This window comes from Lepeophtheirus salmonis, chromosome 13 (assembly GCF_016086655.4).
Source record: "Lepeophtheirus salmonis chromosome 13, UVic_Lsal_1.4, whole genome shotgun sequence".
In the NCBI taxonomy this organism is placed as follows: Eukaryota; Metazoa; Arthropoda; class Copepoda; order Siphonostomatoida; family Caligidae; genus Lepeophtheirus; species Lepeophtheirus salmonis.
The window spans coordinates 38,899,581-38,920,946 of NC_052143.2; the positions used below are offsets into that span (position 1 = coordinate 38,899,581).

General features: G+C 33.4%; 1 protein-coding gene across 2 annotated transcripts; it reads right to left on the minus strand.

The window, feature by feature from the left end:
• Positions 1 to 14,388: 14,388 nt before the first annotated feature.
• On the minus strand, positions 14,389 to 20,277 carry LOC121127942 (ras and EF-hand domain-containing protein homolog). 2 transcript variants are annotated; one of them, XM_040723528.2, is made up of 12 exons: positions 19,898 to 20,277; positions 18,104 to 18,551; positions 17,891 to 18,043; positions 17,633 to 17,819; positions 17,385 to 17,578; positions 17,258 to 17,326; positions 17,059 to 17,196; positions 16,900 to 16,991; positions 16,544 to 16,761; positions 16,230 to 16,485; positions 16,047 to 16,171; positions 14,389 to 14,903 (listed from the first exon to the last, which is right to left on the minus strand). In XM_040723528.2, the coding sequence occupies exons 2-12, from the start codon at positions 18,517 to 18,519 to the stop codon at positions 14,604 to 14,606; spliced, it is 2,148 nt and encodes a 715-aa protein (XP_040579462.1). In that variant the 5' UTR covers positions 18,520 to 18,551; positions 19,898 to 20,277; the 3' UTR covers positions 14,389 to 14,603. The 2 variants fall into 2 exon arrangements, with proteins under 2 accessions (XP_040579462.1, XP_040579463.1); XM_040723529.2 differs by having other exon boundaries at positions 16,544 to 16,734; positions 19,898 to 20,255.
• Positions 20,278 to 21,366: the final 1,089 nt, after the last annotated feature.

Genomic DNA, 21,366 nt, shown 5'->3' on the forward strand with positions numbered 1-21,366 from the left:
AAATTTAATCAATGTAGCCACCATTTGACTCAATGCCACTGGTCAGGCGATGTCTGAAGATGCCACAGACTTGCTGGATGTAATCGGCGTCCATGGAGGCCCAGGCCTTGTTGACAGCAGCCTTTAAGGCATTTATGTTCTTGTGTCGTTTTTTGCAGGCCTTGTCTCCACGTGCACCTAGATAGGGAAGTCTAGTGGGTTCAGATCTGGGCTCTGAGGGGGCCAGTAGTCCTTGGCCAAAAGTTCATGTTGTCCTTGAGCCACTCCTGAGCTTTCTTGGAAGCGTGAGCGGGTGCTCCATCTTGTTGAAACCCCCATGGAGAGTTGCCGACTATGGATTTAATCCACGGAAGGACCTTGGACGCCAGAATCTTCACATAATCCTCCGCTGTTAATCTGAGCAAGTGGGGAACCATACCGGCTTCATGGCCTTCCCGTTGGATCTCCAAACATCTCCAAAGCTCACAACACGGTCATTTTGCCTATTGAAAACAGGATCGACCGTAAAAGTTTTCTCATCTGAAAAAATGATGATGCGTCCAGATGAGCCCTTGATATTATTCAAGATTTTCTTGGCACGCTCAAGTCTGACTTTTCGCTGACATTTAGTTGGCAGAGGGCGTTCAGTACGCCTCAAGGACTTTCCTCCAGCCTTTTTCAATACCCTTGAAACAGTTTATGTCGATGTTCCCATCTTTCTGTCCATGTCGGCAATGGACCTGTTGGGAGTCCTCTTGAACACTGCCTTTACTTGCCTTGTTGAGACAGTGGGCTTCCTGCCAACCCCAGGGGAATGCTTGAGATCACCCCAGCCTCCAAGCACATGGAAACGTTGTAAGTTGTCTTCAACGAGGCCCCAACCTGTTCCTTAATGTTATTATGAGGCACTCTCGCTCGGAGGAGGGCTGCAATTTCGATCTTCTTTGTTTCCTGATTGGACATGGTCTCACGTGTGGAAGTTGTTACGCTCTCACAGGAAGTATTTTTGTTTATTTTAACAGTAAAAATATGAAACAATCAGATTGGTTACCACAAAACCTCTTAAAAAGTATATTTACATCATCGGTAAATAATTTTGCACGGCCCAGTACATATCCATTTCCAATAAATTGGATTTTTTTGTATAAATAAAATCAATTTCCACAGCTGTTCCCAAATTTCCCAATATTAAATTTTTTGTAGAAAAATTTCAAATATTAAATTTTTTAAATAAAAATTTAAAAAATCTATAGCTGCTCATAGAAAATTTCAAATATTTAAATTTTTGGAAAAAAAATTTAAATATGGTTATGGTTTATTTTTTTAATTGAAAGTTTCAATTTCCTAGTAAAAAAACCGAAATTCGTTAGAAAAATTGGGGGTGGGGGGTTAATATCAAGTACCCCTTCGAGTGCCTCCAATGTACCCCAAGGGGTACGAGTACCCTCATTTGAAAACCAGTGGGATAGAATTGAAAAAGTATGTGTACTTGGGATTTCCTGGTAATATAACAAAGTCATAGGAGAAGTTCATCTCGTTTCTAGACCTCGAAAAAAAGATCCAAGGGATTTTCCAAATATTAAAAACTTAATAGTATTGCTGAATAATGATAGGACGAGTTTGGATCTGGTTCCGAAGTAATCAGGTACAATATAGGTAAACTTCTATTATCCAAGATCAGAACAAGCTTTGAATACTCGAACTTTTACGAATCTTAAAAAAAATCCGAGGGATTTTTCGGATCTAAAAAAGCTTATAAATAGTATTGCTCTATTGACAGTTATTAGTTTTAAAAAGAAATTATCTATATCCAACGTAGCATCTCTATTTATCTTTATTAGTGCTTAGAGCGACGTTCTAAATAAATAGTTGAGGTTATTCGAATGTATTTTTTTTTACTACACGTCTTGAGGGTAGATTTACTGGATAGCCACTTCCACCTAAAGCCACAGAACCCCCAGATAAATGTGGCAACCCGTGTTAGGTGTCCTCAAAATGTAAGGCTACTTTGTATTTTTAGAAAAAAATATTTATTTATTCATAATTATTTATATTGTCCCCTTCAAAGTATTCCCCCACAGATACATTACACTATTGCCAACGCCTTTCTAATCCTCAAAGCACTTCTTATAAGCACTTTTCGGTGTAGGCTTGAGCTCTTCATGCGATGCAGTCTTTATCTCCTCAATCGTTGCAAATATCCGTCCTTTAATAGATATTTTCGATGACTAAACCATTGGCTCAGCCATTCTATAATTGTACCGTTCATATGCAATATTTTTTGTATTCACTTTGTGAGGCAAGGTGCATAGCATTGCTTTGGTTTCATTTTTACTAAAGTTAAGACTAATATCCTTCACACACTTGCCTTTCTATTACCCGTTTTTGAAATGATGGAATCAATTGTTGACAGATCCATTCCAGTTATTTTCACAGATATGTATATTATCTGCAAATCCAATACTTAAAATTGACCCAGGACTAGGTACAATTATATGCTGAATAGGATTTTTTATGACACCTTGCCAACAGCCTTTTGTTGGTGTAAATGAGACTTTACAAACTTGTTGAGAACATTCAGCCTCCTATTTTTCAAAAAGTACTTTTACCATTTGTTTGTCTCAATGTCGAACGTAACAATATTCTTCAATACTTTCAACTTCAGGAAGAACTCAATATACCTATTAATTACTCTCTCTAATCTTTTTAATATGGTATTATGGCATTGTTTCGGCATCAGTAATCAGTAAGAATATAACCTAATCCGGATCCTATTTTATTAAAGTACAACCTTTAAATAAAATGCTCTTAACATTCGACAAAAGTATCTGTCCAATTTTGCTTTCGGAACTGGATTCGAAAGTTCGAGTGCCCAAAATTTACTTGAATATTTGCATCTAAAGTTCCGAACCGACTCGGATCTGAGAAAATGTGGGTCTGTCCTATCTTTAGATGACATATCCTTAAATAGAGTAAATCAAAATGTATTTTTCAAAATAAAACAAAATTCCGCTTAAAAGAACATTCAAATACGATTTATTTTTAATATGAAAAGTGTGCCAATAAATTAATTTCATAAGAATTCCTATCTAAACTGTCTAAAAAATCCCTGAAAACTTTCCATGACTAACTCCGTATATTCTAAAGCTGGGAATGTCCCAAAGTATATATCATTTAATATATGTTTAACTACAAAACTGTCTATGAACCCTCTAACAGAAGTATAAATAGGCTTAACACACACGTATTCACTCTTTCGAACAAGAATAGTAGCTATAAATTAACATTATTATAATTTTTTTTAGTGCTGCTAAAGTTATGTATTGAAATTATAAACTGGAAATAAAGAATCATGAAAGGCCGGACATGGGGGTATATTGTATAAGTTTACTCCTACGTCATAAGTTCACTTTCTATCAAGAGAGTCCGCAGCATTATATTTATTAATTTTTTTAGAAAATAATTTTAAATATTAAATTTCTTAGAAAATAATTTAAAAATTTAAAATTTTTTAGAAAATAATTTTGAATATTACATTTTCTAGAAAATGATTTAAAGTATTAAATTTTTTAGAAAATAATTTTAAATATTAAAGTTTTTAGAAAATAATTTTAAATTTTTTGAAAAAAAAATGAAAAATCCACAGTTATTTTCAAAAAATTTCATGTGTAATATTAAATTTGTATGAAAAAATTTCATAAATCCACAGCTGTTCACAAATACTTACATATTTTCAAAAAAATTTAAAAAATTAAATTTTAAATTTTTTGGAAAATAATATTGAATTTTTTGCATAACAATTTTAAACTTTTTGAAAAAGAAAATCAGAAATCCACAGTTATTCACAAAAAATTAAATTTTAAATATTATATTTCATGAAGAAATTTCTTTAATCTGCAGCTGTTCACAAATACTTACATATTTGGAAAAAAGGTTCCAAAAATTAAGTATAAAGTACTTATTTTTTGTAAAAAAAATTGCAAATTTTTATTTTTATTTTCGACATAATTTAAAAGAATTACATTTTTTTAAGAAAGTATTTCTTTAAAAAAAATTTCGTGTATAATTTTTTCCTCCGTACCAAAAAAAATTCTAGTAAATAGCAAACATTATATTATTGGATGAGGAAGAAAGGGATATCCACATTGCGTTATAACAATCATTGTTTGGTTTTTATATTATAAAGAACATACAAATTTAAGGAAACCAGGCCAATTGCGTATTAAGTACATAAATAGACATAATAGTTTATAGTTGTAGGTCCAGGGTAGAATATCAAATAATATTCTAAAAATCAATATTTTCAAAAAAAAAAAAGCCACTAAACAAGCAAATTAACAATCACAATAAATATTTGTTAAAAAATTTTAAAACCTTTTTTAAAATATTTTCATGATACGGTAAAGTCGATGGGAGGTACTCATATCCAGATTTAGGATGTTTCATTGCAAGAGTTAGTTGTCCCTTTATGAGGGCTTTACAATTAAGACAATTTAACACAGAGGTTCCATTATCCTTCTTTGAAATTCCATAAAGAACAAGACCTTTAACGTATTTCCCTTGCCCATTCGTCAACCCTTTTAGTTTCATAGATAAAAAATATGTAAGGATATGGATGGCAGGGCAGTCCACACACGCATGAAGTGTGTTATTATAGAGTTTTCCAGAGTCCTTGCAGAGCCTAACATATTTAATATAATCTGTGGAGATTTGTAAATGCACAGTAAACTTTTTATGATCCTTTATCCCCCTCAGAAAATACATTATTCTTCTTTTCCAACTCATAGGGAGGCCCGAAACCTTTCTATGAAGCTCCGAGAGTCCATTCACAACTGCAACAAAGATTAGGGGCAAGTTTAACATGCCACGGGCGTCGGGCGTGGTATTAAATAATATTTTGACTAAGGGATGAGGCCGGAGTAGATCAAATTTCATTAAGTAAAGCACTACAACTTTGTATCCCCATGAATCATTAGAGTATAATTGGAGGATGAACGTGATTGGTATCATGGGGAAGAACTCCAAATCTATTAATTCATGTAACAGAAAGTTAGTATAAATATACATAAATAGAAATATACAAGATAAATTGATTTTTGGCTAGAATTCCTTTGTACAAAATTTCCCCCACTAATTGTTCCCTGTGTAATTGTTTGAAATTGTTTAAATTAGTTCATATTCAATCAATCAAACCTTAGAATACTGATAAGGGGACAAGAATAATAATAATTGACAGTAGACAATTAAATACAAAATTAAAATGGAATGAGTTAAATCTCTATCTAAATATTTTCACGAAGAAAAATGATTTTGTTGAATATGAAACTAATATTCAGTAGTTTATATCAAAAGTGTTCGCTGAGTTGATATCTTTGTAGATGTTGGTTGCTAATATAATATGCGTCCCCTCCAGAATCAGTAGCGGAGAGTATTGGAAGCGTCGTGAAAAAAATTTGTCAAGTGCTAAGTAGATATAAAAATTCAAATGGATAATAGGACCTAATTCATTTGAGTGAGGATTTAATGGTTCCCTGGAAAGGTCATCATCAAAGTAACTCCGTAGTAAAGCAAGCTCTCAATATCTACTTCAAAGTTATCTCCTTGTCCTTGAATTCCATTGCATCTAACGTCTTTGATCGTATTTATTGAGTTTCACTGGTTGCAGGAATACTAAAAAAGACCACATCACAGTTATAATTTATAACATAACCGGGTAATTTCAACTGAATAGAAATATATCTCATAAAATCTGTTATTTTCTATGAATAAAAAAACGTAGTAATATAAAGTATATTTGGGAAAATCAAGGGAATCCCTCAGAGCTTGTTAATCTATATTTATCTCATGGGAAATTCTGCGTGTTTATTTTCAACTTGGGAAGCCCATAAGTTAGTCATAAACATGGAAGCTGTAGCAAATATCTACCATGTCATAAGTACATACTTGTACCCCAAGAATGGATTGCAGAACTTGAGTAAGTATAAGTGACCTTTTGTTAACTTTTAGCTACACCGATCATGGATTAAATAAAATTAAGCGATTGTAGGCCAATTTTGTTATAGAGTGCTTCCAACTTCGATTAAATGCTAACCTTATTTTCACATTTAAATAATGCGAAAATATCGCTCCAAATCTTGTCAAGTTGATTTTCATCCTCTTCACACTAACAATTGTGTCACGTACGTGGAGCAATGACTCCGTTTGAGAAATCAGGAAAACTTTGCAGCTTTTTTCTCACTAGAGACAATTTCAAAAAATTTATAGTTTGTCTTTTAAGAAACTGCGTATTTAGAATTATTGTAGGAGGAAAAAACTTTCGTAGAATGAGGAAAATGGTACCAGAAGGAGATGAGAGTCAAGATTTCTTCTCTATTTCGCGTGGAACGTACACTAACAGAGTTCCAAAAATTAATATGGTAACCCTAACAATTTCAAGAATGTTTTGGAGGGGAGTTTAGGATATAAAAAAGGACATTTGCTACAATTAATCCGATTTCCAAACCCAATTTTATTCTCAGTCCAACAAAGACTACCAATTATAACTCTGCATCAAATCCTTAGGGTTGCGTTACATCTTTTACGAGCACACACGAACGTTAAAAAAGGTTTTGAATATAATTGAATCTATTTAGGAAAGGATTTTAACTACGCCAGAACTAAATAATAATTCCTTCTTTATTTTATTACCAATTACAAATTAACAGACTAGCTAACAAACACACTGGGTTGACATTTTGGACAATAATACTTAAATTAATTCATATGACGTGTTCTCTAATCAAGAATGAAAAATCAATAATAACTTTTAATAAGAGTTTCAGATTAAAATAATTATATGATTGAATGATGGATGCGTACTTTATTGTCTAAAGGACTCACATCTGTGAATAACTACGGATTTTTGAACTTTTTGTCGGAAAATGTAATATTTAAAATTTAATTCAAAAAAAATTTTCAAAAAATTTCATTTTTTTTGAAAGCTTTGAATTTTTTAATTTTTTTTCTAAAAAATTAATATTTTTAAAGGTTTTTAATTTTTTTTTTTTTCTAAAAAATTAATTTTTTGAGAATAGTTATGGACTTTAGTTTTTTTTGTGACGAACTATGGATTTTTCTCCAAAAATTTCATTTTGGAAATTTTTTCCAAAAAATTAAATATTTCAATTTTTTGGGAATAAGTGGGCATTTTTGAAATTTTAGATTTTCTTTAACAAATAAATCCAAAAACCAAAAAAAAAAAAAAAAAAATAATCAGCACCAACGTACGCTCCTGCTCACCGACAAAGACAAATAAACCATTAATCCCTGTATAGTAATTACAAAATCCCTACTAGAATTGTATATATCATCGTTTATATTTGCTACAAATTTTAAAAATATACTGAAATTCAATTGAATTATGGTATACGAGTACATAAGAGAGTAATAACAAAACTAAACCGAAACAGTACTACATATTCGATGCAACATGCACACGCCTGCAATATTTGATTAACACGACTCCATTATTATTTTTTAGATCTAAATATTTTTATATGTACATCAGGGGGCACTATGACTGTTTTTCATACATACAGACAAACTTTGCTTTACTAATATAGGTAACACTGCACAATGTAATTCTAGTTGAAGTAATAGTTATTGATATAAAGATTATTAATACTAGAAAAGTAATTGTCTCTGTCTATGTATATTTTTATGTTTGTATACGAAACATAAATTCATTTTTGAGTGCTGATACTTCATCTAAAAGTAGCAAAGCAATTGACCGGGCGCGTCATATTATTGTAAAAAGGAGTAAACAGTTAGATAAAAACGGTATGTAAAAAGGATTGTAATCTCGAAGGTGTTTAGAAGTACTTTAGACATATGTAAAAAAATAATAATAACGTCATATTATGGGGCTTCGTTCAAAGGAATTAAAAACTATTTCATATTCAGTCAACCTCTCATTAACTAAAAGAACACTTATTACCTTTTTCCACTATATAACATAAAGACAACCATAAAAAGTAATAATTAGTAACAAAATAAGACAATAAAGACACACACGAATTCTCAATCAGGTTTTGAATATAACTGAATCTATTTAGGAAAGGATTTTCACGACTCAGTAATTAAATAATAATGACAGCTGCTACGGAAAAGGAAATTTGTGCTTCAGACTACCAATTCCAAAAAAAACGGGCTAGCTAAAAAATACACCGGATTTGCATCACTGGTTATTACCGTTATTGCCAAGTTCTACAAACTCAAGTTAGAATTTGGCGCGCTCTTGGTGTCGATCCTGTTCTAAATTATATTTAATAGACTAAAATTATGTCATTTTAAACATTCTATGGAAGTAATGGGGAGGGATGGAGGAACATCATCAAAAAACTATTCTCGAAACCTTTCATTTCCATAAAATTATGTAGATTGAATATTAAAAGGTTAGAAATATACCCAAAAATACAAGAAACGAAAATAAGCACCAGAACCGAGACCAATAAAAAATATATTGCATCTCGGTTTCGATTCGATTTTTTCGGTTCCGGTTCTAGCGGTTCAAAAGCTGGAAGCACTAAACCAATAAGGGGTAACCTTTCTCCAGAGGATTTCTGGGTTGGTAATCTTTAATAAGGCAACGTTTGTCTGTTTGTCGACCCATAGTAACTACGGTCAATGCTATATTTAGTTTACAATATTAAGTTCCCCCTCCCTTGACATTTTTGTTTCTTTGAAAATGGACTTACTTTATAGGAATAATTTTGATCTTCCATTTTTGGTCAACGACACCGAGAAGGGATTTATCAAGAATAAAAGGGTCGAGGATATCACACGTTCTATCTAAGACGCAATTGATATTGTAGGGACGATTTCCCTGCTTCACATGTGCATTATCGAAAAGCTTTCAATAATTTTTCTCATAATCAATGGTTGGATCATTACGTGATGTTGAAAAAAAAAATCCCACGCAGTTATTATTATATTTTTTATTCTTGAGGAGAGAACATCTTAGTATTGAGTAACTATGTGTGAGTGTACTCATAAAAAAAATATAATCACACTACGAATTTCTTTGTAAGTTATCTGCTATATTCTCAAAGCTAAGTTTATCCATTTGTCGATGCATAATAACTATGGACAATGTCGGGTACCATCACTAGTCTTTGATATAGCAGAGAAGCCCAATATTATTGAGGGCATCTTAAACCCCTTAAATTATAAATGACAGGGTGCACAACATTGTTTACTCTTGAACCAAATACTGAAAAATATAAGAAGTACAATTTTTGACTTTTTTTTCTTATTGTTCCGAGGAAAAATATTAACCCTGATACCTTGCTTACGCTAAACTATCCCTTGTATTTTATTGTCAGCTATTGATTATCTTCTCTCACTTAATAGGCCATGACTATTTTATAATGTATTCTTTTCGATAAATAAACGATGTAATCAGTTATAATTAGAGAGTTGTCATTTATGTAAGTAAAAATAAAGCGTAAGGAGAAGGCGGGAGCGAGACATACTACTGAATTCAGACTCTAGTTAATATCAACTCATGTTATCGAGATTTTTGTACATCAGAGAAGAAAGAGAACACCATGATGACTTATTTAATAATAAAAATATAGAACAAAGACGACATGCAACAAACGTTTTTCCGTTTCTAATTTCTAAACATTTTTTTCCCCTCACAAAAATGTCAACTTTAGTTAGAAATACATTTATGCTCCGTTTCCAAAAAGACATGAATACAATTGCTTGTTGATCACTCGTCGTATATATATATTTATATTGCTCTGAAGAAATTTTGTCTAACGTATGCAAATACAAGTATATCTATGCTTTTAATATAATATTACTTAGCAATACTATAACATTATGATATACTAGGATGTACCCGTATCTTATGACGAATTATTTTATTGTGAACATACTAAGACAAACTTACTAATCCTCTTCCATATTCCCTTTTTTAATTCGTTTTAGATGTGCGTTCTCCCTTTCTCGTTTTTGGGGTTTTTTTTTGTTACATTTTCGAATTTACAATGCATACTTTAAAAAAACTTTGAGGCACGGGGAAGCGATCTAGTTTTATAAAAAAGAATCAACTAACTAGCAAAAACACAAACTTGCACTCCAGAGCCTATGAATCTGGTCTGATTATAACAAAACGTAGCTCTATGCACGTAGCTTAGAATTCTTAACAACTTTTATTTTATGTCTAAGGCCTATATCTGTCTCCGTTTGTAAAATAAATACCCTGGTTATGCGTTTTTATGAGCGGACATAAAAACGTACAGCTACTATAATAGTATAAATATATGTTGTTTACAAGTTACGATGTCTGTATGAGTTACAACTTGTTGTAAAAATTGATCATTCTTCATCTTTAAATGTCCTACTTAATTACATCCTTGGCCATTCTAATTAAAACTAGAGATTGATACTGTTTACGAAGGATACTTTCCCTTAGAGGCAGGGCTTACCAAATCAAGCTATCCTTAGATATTATTGTATTACTATCCACGCTTTATTGTTCTAAATTTACACATGCTTCCGGTACCTAAGAGAAGAAAGAACAAAAATATATACACTAACGATTTTAGTGAGAAATCTAGAAACTAAGCTTAACATTAACAAGATATTGACTTGAATTAGAAAATTGAATAGACATATTTTAGTTACACATATTGCTATAAAAATAAGCCTGGAATAGGAAATATTTTGAACCTTTGGATTTCGAGAGAAGCAACAAAATATCAAGCTCTACGGATATTAAGAAAATGGACAACGTTTTTATACTCATGGAACATGTAATGAACATTCTGTGAATTTATATTTCAAAGACTTACAATGTTAAATATTATTTTGTAGAGAAGGTTTGAGGTAACCAAAAATCATATTTAGAAAAAAAAGTTCTTCCTATTAAAGATGAATCATAAAAACTTTGCCGTTACGGATGTTACATTTTTGCGTTACGGATATTACACACGTCTGAAATAGACACAAAAACACTATCATAAACAGGGGTTTACCAAGATACTTTTAACTTATGTGGCCCATTAAAAGGGTCAAACCAGTCTGGAGGGCCGACTCTTGTTTAGTTTAGAAATATTGCTCGTCAGCCAAACACCTCTCTTCGATGGTGATGTTTTGGACCTTTTGCAGCAACTCTGGCAAAATTGGCAGAAGAGTGGACAATTCCCTGTTGACTGAACACAGCCGTGCTAACAGCCTACTTCACCGTGCCTTCCACACTGAGACTGCCCCCACCCCCTCTCGAAAAGAAGAAGAAATAATCATTTTTAGCTCTTTACTCCATTCATAAGATGCATACCATAAAGTGATATTTCTGCTTATTAATATAGCTGTGTCGACAAGTAACATCCGTAACGCTCGGAAATAAAAAATTAATTAAATTTGAACTTGATGTGTGTACGTTCGTACCCCGGTGATTCCTAGAGAAATCCATATACTTTATGTATGTATGTTACATGAGTTGTCCCATAAACTGGCATCATAACATCACTTTCCAACAACCAATGAAAAGACGCAAAGTACATATCTAATTTACATATTGACACAATAGCCCTTCCTGATGAAAAGTAAAGTTAAAAGACATCCGTAGGATATTTTTTTATTCCCTTAGTGGCCATTAAGAAAGTCATACCATTTGATTCACTGAAAAATAAATGTTTAGAGTATTGCGTCACATCATTGCAGTGAGAAAAACATGTATTTGTATGAATATTGTGATCAGATTTATTTTGTGCATTCAAAATATATTGATGATACTTTTTAAATCGGTTTCATTATTAACATGGCAACTTTATTTTTTGATGGTAAGGTTGACATTTGCATGGAATTGCCCCATATATTTAGTATCATCTATAGATATTTATGCATCTTACCTTCAATTCCAAATAGATACATTCATTTTATTTTAATCTACTATAACTACTTTGTTACAATGTACAGGGTGTCCACGATAAATTGGAACTATCTTAAAATTCAACCTGCTTGCTAAAAATGGAATTTGGAGTTTATTTGTTAATATGAAAAAATTAGACATGATATTAAACAATAAATTTATTCAACATGTCCTCCCTCAGCAGCCACCATCTTTTCCATCCTGCCCCTAAAGGATTTGCATGCCCTGCTGACTTCCGCGGAATCGACAGCATTCCACTCCCTCGTAATGGAGCCCTTCAGGGCCGCGATGGTCTTGTGGCTGACCTTGCACACCTCCCTCTCCAACTTCCCCTACCAGTAGTAATCACACGGATTGAGGTCGGGTGAGTTGGAGGGCCAGGTGTTGCGATCCCAGAAAGTGATGTCGTGGGAGTTGAAGAGGTTAGTGGTCCTCATGGCGATGTGTACGGGCGCTGAGTCTTGTTGGAATATGAACTCCCTCCCAGCGGCCGTATCCTTCATCCAGAGGATGACGAACTCCTCCATGACATCGGACTACCTTATCGCGTTAACCCTTTCCTTGGGATTGAAGAAGAAAGGAGGCATCACCTCAGCGGTGCTGCAGATGACACCCGGGGTCCTCACGGAGGCCGGGAACTTTGTGGTGATGATCGCAGGGACCTCTTCTCTCTCCTTGGCAAGCCACCTGTCATTCTGGACGTTGTAGCTTCTGTCGACAGTCCAGTTCTTCTCGTCGGAGAAGAAGATGATTCTTCCTCCATGGCTCTTCAGGTCATTGAGGAGACACTCGCCGTTGGTGAGCCTGGTGGCCTTCATGGATGCCGTGAGGATGTGTTGCGTGGCCAATCGGTATGATCTGTAATCGAGGTCCTCATTCACAGCCTTGGAGACCAGCTGCTTGCTCACTCCACGTTTTTTGGCCAACCTGGACAAGGAAGTCCCCGGCGAAGCCTTGATGGACTTCCGGAGGCCTTCAAGGAAGGGGGAGTGCGGATTCGGTCACTTCTCATGTTGCAGGCCTTTTGGCAGGCCTTCCCCTCAACCTCCCAGGCATTGAAACCCTGGTACACCGTGGTCTTGGGGTAGTTAAGAAGCATGTAGATAGCAGAGGACTTGTGTCCAGTGCGAGCCAATTCGAGGATGGTGTCTCTCCTTGCTTGTTCCATGATGAATATTGTTTGTTGTCAAAACAATTGTGGTGGAAGTTATAGTGTATTGTGCACGCAACCTTTTATATTAGTATGATTTAACCCCGAATATCCACATTATGGATCTGGATGAAGTTTAAAGTAGTTCCAATTTATCGTGGACACCCTGTATATATGAGTAATGTAACTGTGGCATTTGAAATTCATAATGTGCCACATAATACTTATATTTCAGTAATTTGTATTCAAATAGTTAAAAATTAAACTATTAATATATGGATTATCTATGGAACATTCAATCATTGCATTATCCTCATCCCAAGTACTGTAAATCCTTCATTTAAAATTATTCCTCTTATTTTTTGGTTGCAACTTGTACAAAATCGCATCATATAGACATCATATATAGAGGGTGCTGTTTTACAATTAGGAATTTTTGAGACCAGGACACAAACCTTTTTATTTCTTATACTAGTAGAGATATTTACAAATCCATTTATTTACAAAGGTAGGTACCCTTCATGAACCTAATTATTCAATCCAACCACCCTCAGCCTCAACCAGTGCCTCCAACCTGGCCCGGAACCTGCTGCACACCTTGATCATGTGGTTTTTATTCATATTGCTCAGAGCCTCAATAATAGAGGATCTCAGCCAAATTGTTGTGAGCACGCTTGTTGGACTCCCTCTCCAAGACGGCCCACACGAAATAGTCCTAAAGATAGCAGTCCAGGGAGCAATTTTCTTTAGACCAGAGCATCTCCAAATTATCTGAAAGCCAATTTTGTCCAAGATGGCTTGTATAAGTGGGTTCACTCTCTTGCTGGTAGAGATCTTGTCTTCCAGCTGCAATCTGCCAAACTCCTTTGCGACTTTGTACACAGTGGTAGAGGACACTTGAGAAAGTCGATGATCTCTTTGGTCGCACGGCCTGCATGGAGGGTGACAATGATTGCTGCACGAGGGTCGTACTCGGAGGACATTTTCAACGTTTTGTAAACAGAACTTATACAACATTGTCTGCTGAATCTGATAAACTAGTTTTTTAAGCTGTACAACTAATGGTTCTTAAGAAAAATTGGTATAACAAAATTCTTAATTATAAAACTGCACCCTCTAGGTATTCATTTTTAGAAAATATGAGAAATAATACGACAATGATAGCTGTCTGAGAGTACTTGAGAGATAAATAGCAATTGGCATGTTTGATTTATTTAGTTAACTACCAGATGATCTCGGTCACTCCTTTGGTTTCTTTTTTGGATTTAAGGTTGAGTGATACAGTAAAGGTAACGTCGTGATATATGTTGTTTGAACAATGGAGTGTATCTTATTTAAATTAACTAGACAAAATGATAAATATATTTTTACCATTCATAAATACTACAATTATATAATTATATAGATTGACATTCGAATTGTTGTTGTATTATGATTAGCAATCATTTTTCATTTTTCAAAAGTATAACGAATTCAAATCCAATAAATAGCTAGCAGTTAATTCTATTTTATATTCTAGGCCTAATTGAAGAATAATCATAACAATATGATTATTTAAGTCTGTCTTTTCTTCCCACAACATTCGGATTTTTTATCGTTTGGACGGATTTGAAGTGCAGAGGTCTGTACCTCCACGTCCTCCGAGGAGCACATGTCCCTCGAAAGTTGAATCACAGCATCCCACACGTTATTTCCTGATTTAGTACTCGTTTCGATGAATATGGCACTATAATCTCGAGCCATTTTCTCACCTTCTTCAGTGGATACACATCGAGTTCCCTTTTTGATGGCCTCTTCCCTCAAATCCACTTTATTGGCACAAAGCATTATGGGAATTCGTTTTTCAGACACATCCTGTAAATAAAAATGATTCATTTTAATATATGTGCGTCATTTTAATATGAATAAATGATGACGTATTTTGTATTAAAGGATTTTTTTTAATGATACTGAGTAGTCCCTATAAATTTATCCTTGTACATTACAGCGGTCTGATTTTCATTTTTTTTTTTTCTAATTTTGACTAAGGCTAGGGGGGGATAATAACCCAAAACAGAACAGTCTAATATACAAAAAATTCATACGAAATGTTATACAGCATCATTAAGCCAATCTTGAACAAAATGAAATATCCATTTTTTTTCATAAATATTAAAAATAGCGTTTGAACTCGATCCAAGACCTATTTTTTTCAATTAAGTCAGAAACTATTTTTTCTAGACCGATCAGGACCGAAATATTTATCTGAAAATTTTGGCCTGAAACCGAGCACCAATATTTTCTTTGGTGAAAAAAGTCCCCGCAATTTTTTTTTTTTTTTGTCGACCAGGATCGATTTTTTATACAAACCGAATTTGATTACGAGATCTATAAAGACCAAATTAGTTCGGTTTTACAAAAATTTAAGCATAGACTTTTACAGATTTTCCAACCTCAAAACCCATCAATCAAAAACAACCAAAAATATTTCAATCACATATTTCGGTCAAATCTAAAATTACATCCAAATTTTTATTTTATTTTTAAGTTGAGTTGCAAAGAAATGTCAACTAAAGGCAAAGGTTTTTAATTTATTTATGAAACTATATTTTATTCCTATAGGTATGGCGTTTCAAACGTAATATTATTTTTCTGTAATCATGATCCGTAATTTTGGTGACCTTTCAGCACGCCATCTGTTGTCACCGAAAGATAAATCAAAACAATTTATAGATAAAAATGGAACATAATTGATTAGTTGTAGGATACAATGTAATTTTGAGTAAAATGAATCTAACGTGTTTTTGTTTGGAGGACACAAATGTTATTAATAGATATGTGAAGATAGTCGAAATCTTTACGCGTGTCAATATAAGAGAGATATATAACTCTTTTGATCTTCGCTTACTAATATGTTTAAATTTTTAAAATAAGGAGGATTAATTAAAAAGTATAATAATATCTTGCAAGCTACCGACATATAATTTTGTACATCTCTAGTTATTGATATAATCTTACGTCAACTGCTTGTATCCACTGCCGGACTGAAAGGTACGAACGATCCGAAGTCACGTCATACAATAGCATAACACCATCTGCACGGCGAAAATAACTTTTTATCACTGATCGAAATCTTTCTTGGCCTTAAAAAATAATAATCCATTGTTCAAAACTATGAACCAGATCAAGGGGACAAATTACCTGCCGTGTCCCATAGCTGCAGAGCAATGTTTCTCTCATCAACTCGAATGGTTTTGACTTGAAAGTCCACACCTAGAGTGGAGCTTAAATTTTCCACAAAGCATCCTTTGGTGATGCGATTAATAAAACTACTTTTTCCTACGGCTGCATCCCCTGCAAATACTACTTTGTATGTTCTATCTGGAGGACCTGTGGGCTCCAAAAAGCTTGTAATATTTGATCTATAGGGTGAAGATTGGCGTTGATTCAAAAATCGCTAAAAATAAAGGAGATTGTAGGTATTTTATATTAGATACTGCGTGGAGGTAACATACATCAACACTCGGGGATTTCTTCCTCTTTGAACTTCGAAATGATGACATTCTCTTATTGAAGGGTTGAGCAGATCCTATGGATGATATGGATGGTTTATCTCCCTCCATACTGGGAGGGAAAGATTTTGATTTATTGGGATTGAAAGGAGCACCGATTTCAAAGTCTGGAGATGAACGTAGCTCATCCTCTCCTGTTGGAAGAGTAGAATGCCCACTGTCTATTAAGAGTGAAAAAGATATGTTTTTCATATTTTGTGGATCAAAAAGGGATAGTGTAATCCCCTTAAGTTGTTGAAGAAGGATATCCTATATACTTGGGGGAAGTATTCACAAGTGTAAAATATTTAATTACATACCTATATCTTCTCCATAGCATGGATCTAAAAATCTGACTTGGTCAGAATTTAGATCTAAATCATACTGATCGTTTAGGCTCTCCTTATTTGCTCTATTATAGAATGAACAAATGTATTTCTATCAAGATCACACATAATACTATTTAGTGTATAACTCACTCAGTGTCTCGAATTTCTTCGCATAAAGTCCCAGACATATTAGGAACAGAGAATTCAAATGATAAAGGTGTTCTTGGTCGGGACTCTATAAGCGACTGGAGTCCATCGTTTGAGTCTTTGAGGTTCAGATTTGCTCCTCTGTTTCGAATAAAGAGGAAAGAGTATTACAAACAGAGATCAATAAAGTCAGAATTATTACCTGAGGATCTCCAGCTGTCGCTGTATGTTATCCACTTCGTACATGTACTCAATTTTATCTTCACGCTCACTAAAGTATTTATATGTATATAATGTCCATGATTGGATATATAGGACTGGATACTTACTGGTTCAGTTCCATACACTTTTCCTCGTACTGATTCCTTAATTCCATGAAGTCGGATGTGAGTAAAGATATTCTAGCTTGAGTCTCGAGTAGATTTGATTTTAACTCCATGTTTTCTGATGAGGCCATATCCAGCTTTTTTAAGTGTTCTTTATGATTTGAGTCTACTTTATCCTTTTGGAGCCAATTGTCCACCTATGTACAATAAGGGATAGTGAGCATTCAGTCAATCCATGGAGACTCTCTTACCTTTTTGAACAAATTTAAATGTACCTTGAGTTCGGACATTTCTGTTTCCATTTTAGATTGGATCTCTCTTTTCTCCATTTCATATTGGTTTTTGGCATTTTCTGCAGCAATTCTTTCAACACGAGCAACTTGTGCATCCATTTCAGCTTCAATATTCTTTAAATGTTGAGTGTGTGTCTCTCTTTCTCTAATTTTAATAGGAATCAATGCAAAGGGATTAGTTCTTCAATACCTATATCAGTCTAACTGACTCCTTACTTAAAGTATTTTTCCTCCATTGTTTTGTTCTCCTTTTCAATGTTTTGGATGTCATTGATGACCGACGAGATCACGTCTTCAAATTGAGAAACCAAATGACAGGGTGCCTCACTATTCTGCATCTGTTCGTATAACATCATAACTTTATCTCCACTAGGGAATGATAGATAAATAGTCCCTTTAAGGCATCTCATAGATACTACAAACCCTTACCTCTTTCCAAGTATTTTTTTTATTTCTGCTTCACTCATATGCGCTGTAAACTCTTCCCATGCACGTTTGGCATTGTCGTGATTCCGCTCCATGTTAATGAGCTTCTCTTCCTCCACTTTGGTCATGGTGTGAAATTTCTTAGCACGGCCATTGTTGTTCCCAATAGAGGGCTCAATACCCAACTGTATGGATCCTCGTCGAGAACCAGGCACTAAAAAGTCCCTAAATCCGTAGGAAAAGTCCTGAAAGGAAATCCTCCCATCCCCATCGTGATCCAGATCCGTAAATATAGTATCTGCATCTACATCCCTTATTTCAAAGTCATTACAAACGGCTTGAAACTCTGATCTGGATATATAGCCAGAGCCATTTTTATCGCATTGATTAAAAAGAACTTCTAGTTTGTTGTCCGTCATGGCCTTGAGTCAATGTCTCTAGATGCACAAATCTATAATTGGTGCAAGAAATAATCAATCGAATATATGTAGAACAAGGCCTTAAATAATCACTCCAGTATTATCAATGTTAGGAACGCCCACCCACATCATCTTCATTGTTTGTAATTGCATGTGAAAGGCCTACATACATAATTTGCTCATTGGGATTACATTGACCCAATTATTACTTAATATTTTTTCTTATTCAAAAGTATCTAAGTAAATATATATTCCCTCTACCAGATGGCTACGTTTTCCCTAGCACATGATGATATCAAATACCATAGATACATTTGAGATACTTTTTGTACAAGTGTCCCTCTATGGACAATAAGATGACACACTTAAATGTATCCCTTCTCAAGGCAATCATTTTGGGACTACATCTTTTTTATCTTATTGTCCAATTTGTATTATTACATCCTTAATAAGCAACATCTCAGAAAAAGAATTATTAGGAATGACTTAAAGACATAATTAAAGATTTGTAATAAATAAGACCTAGAACGCGGAGAGATTTTTTTCCATTTGGCAATCTGAATAATATTTATTTTTTTACAAGCTCCTATCATAATTATTTTATCCTTGAAGAGACAAAATCTAAGCTTAAAGACATCATTAATATGTTTACTCATGAATGACAGAAAGTAAAAATGAGATATAAGTGTAAGTCCTTGTTGGACTTGAAGTAGAATTGAAGATCAGCATGAGAGTAATTCTCTCCCATATCCTTCATGATACGGAGTGCAGCTGATCAAATAAAACGTCATCATAGCTACACTGCTCTCTTCCAAAATATAATTTAAATTTTCAGCATTACCACGTTATTTTTCGGGTTTTTTAGGGTATAGAGGCAGGTCATATTTTAAACAACTATATCTGTATTATATATTTAGATATGTAAAAAATAATATATCCTTTTTAGATAATCGGAACAGGAATCAATTAACAACAAACGTTTCTCATCATATACAATATATTGAAGGACTTTTTTAGATAGGTAGATTAGGTAGATGGTAATTATTCATAGAAAAATTCATAATCATGTTCACAATGAAGGCCTATGAAGTCACAATGAGATTGTAACTATTTACATACATACAGCTGTGAGCAATAATATTTAAATTTAATATCCTTGAAAGATATTATATAAGAAAGACAACGGAGAAAATCTATTTAACATATAGAATGTTAAATTTAATTTAATGTTTTTAATTACTTATATGTGGGTATGTAGGTGCTAATTACATAATTATCTATATAATGACTTATTGAACTCGTTCAAAAAGAAACGAAAAATCTTTATTCTTGAAGTAGTAAGATATGGGAAATTTGAAATCTTTTTGTCAAAACTTACTCATGCTGTGAGATATCCTTCTTTGAAGTGAGTTTATACTTCCTTTGGTCTTTGGAGGAGTGCGTATGGTAAATATATTATGGTGGTATAAATTATAATAATGAATTTATGATTCTCAAATAACTGATAACTTAAATTGATCTGTCAAATTTCGTACTATGTATGACTCACTCATGAAAAAGTTATTTACTGAAAATATTTGAACATTTGCTCTCAAAAATAGGTGGTGGTGGTCTTCGAGACTCAAGCAGCACTCACTCACATACACAAGCACACATCTGTATGTGCTTTTTTATATATATACATACAAGCAAGTAACATTATATTATCCGCCTTGGAAAGGCTCTCTACGTTTTCTATGTTGTAAACATGTAACATATGTAGTAGGATATTTTGTATACTTTTTCGAGAGAAAGACGCGCAGGTCCTTAGAGTTCCTTTTTCTCCTTCTTCTTTTAATTCTTTCTCCATCACCTATGCGTGTGCTATTTTTAATGATGTGTATTCTACCATTTTATGCAAATTCTATAGAGCATTTTCACATGACGTCACTTTTGTTGATGTCAGACATTTTGGGAGCCTAAACAACAAAGTTGTATAACAATATAAGCTCTTTTTTTCAATAATATTGAGGAAAATAAGCAAATATTGGAGGTCAATATTGAACACACAAAAAAATATTATAGTCTTGAACTCAATGTGCGTTCGATCCCAGGTGATTCCTAAGAGAAAGAAATATATAATACTTTATGTATGTATATGGGTTTCACCAAAAGATGCCTAGGTTAGATGAAGTAATTGTAATACTATAATGTTTACTTATACTTAATCAGTGGAAAAAAAGGACTTAAACCTTACACTCCATCAAAAATGTAATGCTCAATTGTCTTGTGATATGTCTTGTAGAGCCCTGCATTGCCCAGAGTAATTAGGCGTCGGCAAAAATAACAATTTTCCTTTAATAATATGGATGTTATTTTGATTAAGTTTCATAAAAATTTAATAGAAATTTGTACATTTTATGTTGTAAAAATATCAACTTTGAGCCCCAAGATGATGCAGTTTATGACGTGAGTAAAAATTCTCTATAAGGACTTTTTAAAGTTGGGTACAACTTGTCTGTGGTTGCACGGCGCTAGTATTGCGGCAAAATCTCCTATGATTTAAAATAACAATTATTAGTGATGGGACGATTAATTGGAATCGTAGAATTAGATGTTTTTTGGGATCGATATGGGGAAAATAATGTTTAATTTGCATTTACAATTCTTTTTTATTAATGGTATTTAACTTTCTATTACTTTTCTAAGGCATGGAAAAAAGCACACTCCCCGACCCCCAATAAGGCATTTTGACTTTTTAATAGAAAAAATTATATTTGAAATTTAATTTAATTTCTGAAATTTTTTTCCAAAATATTTAATATATTTTTTTTAATGTTCATTTACTTAGTTAGATGAGTTGCACTG

Coding starts and splice junctions, on each gene's coding strand:
- LOC121127942 (XM_040723528.2), bottom strand. CDS start 18,519: ATGACGGACAACAAACTAGAAGTTCTTTTTAATCAATGCGATAAAAAT. Junction 18,044..18,103: donor AAAAAAATACTTGGAAAGAG/GTAAGGGTTTGT, acceptor ATCATTCCCTAG/TGGAGATAAAGTTATGATGT. Junction 17,579..17,632: donor ATTTAAATTTGTTCAAAAAG/GTAAGAGAGTCT, acceptor TATTGTACATAG/GTGGACAATTGGCTCCAAAA.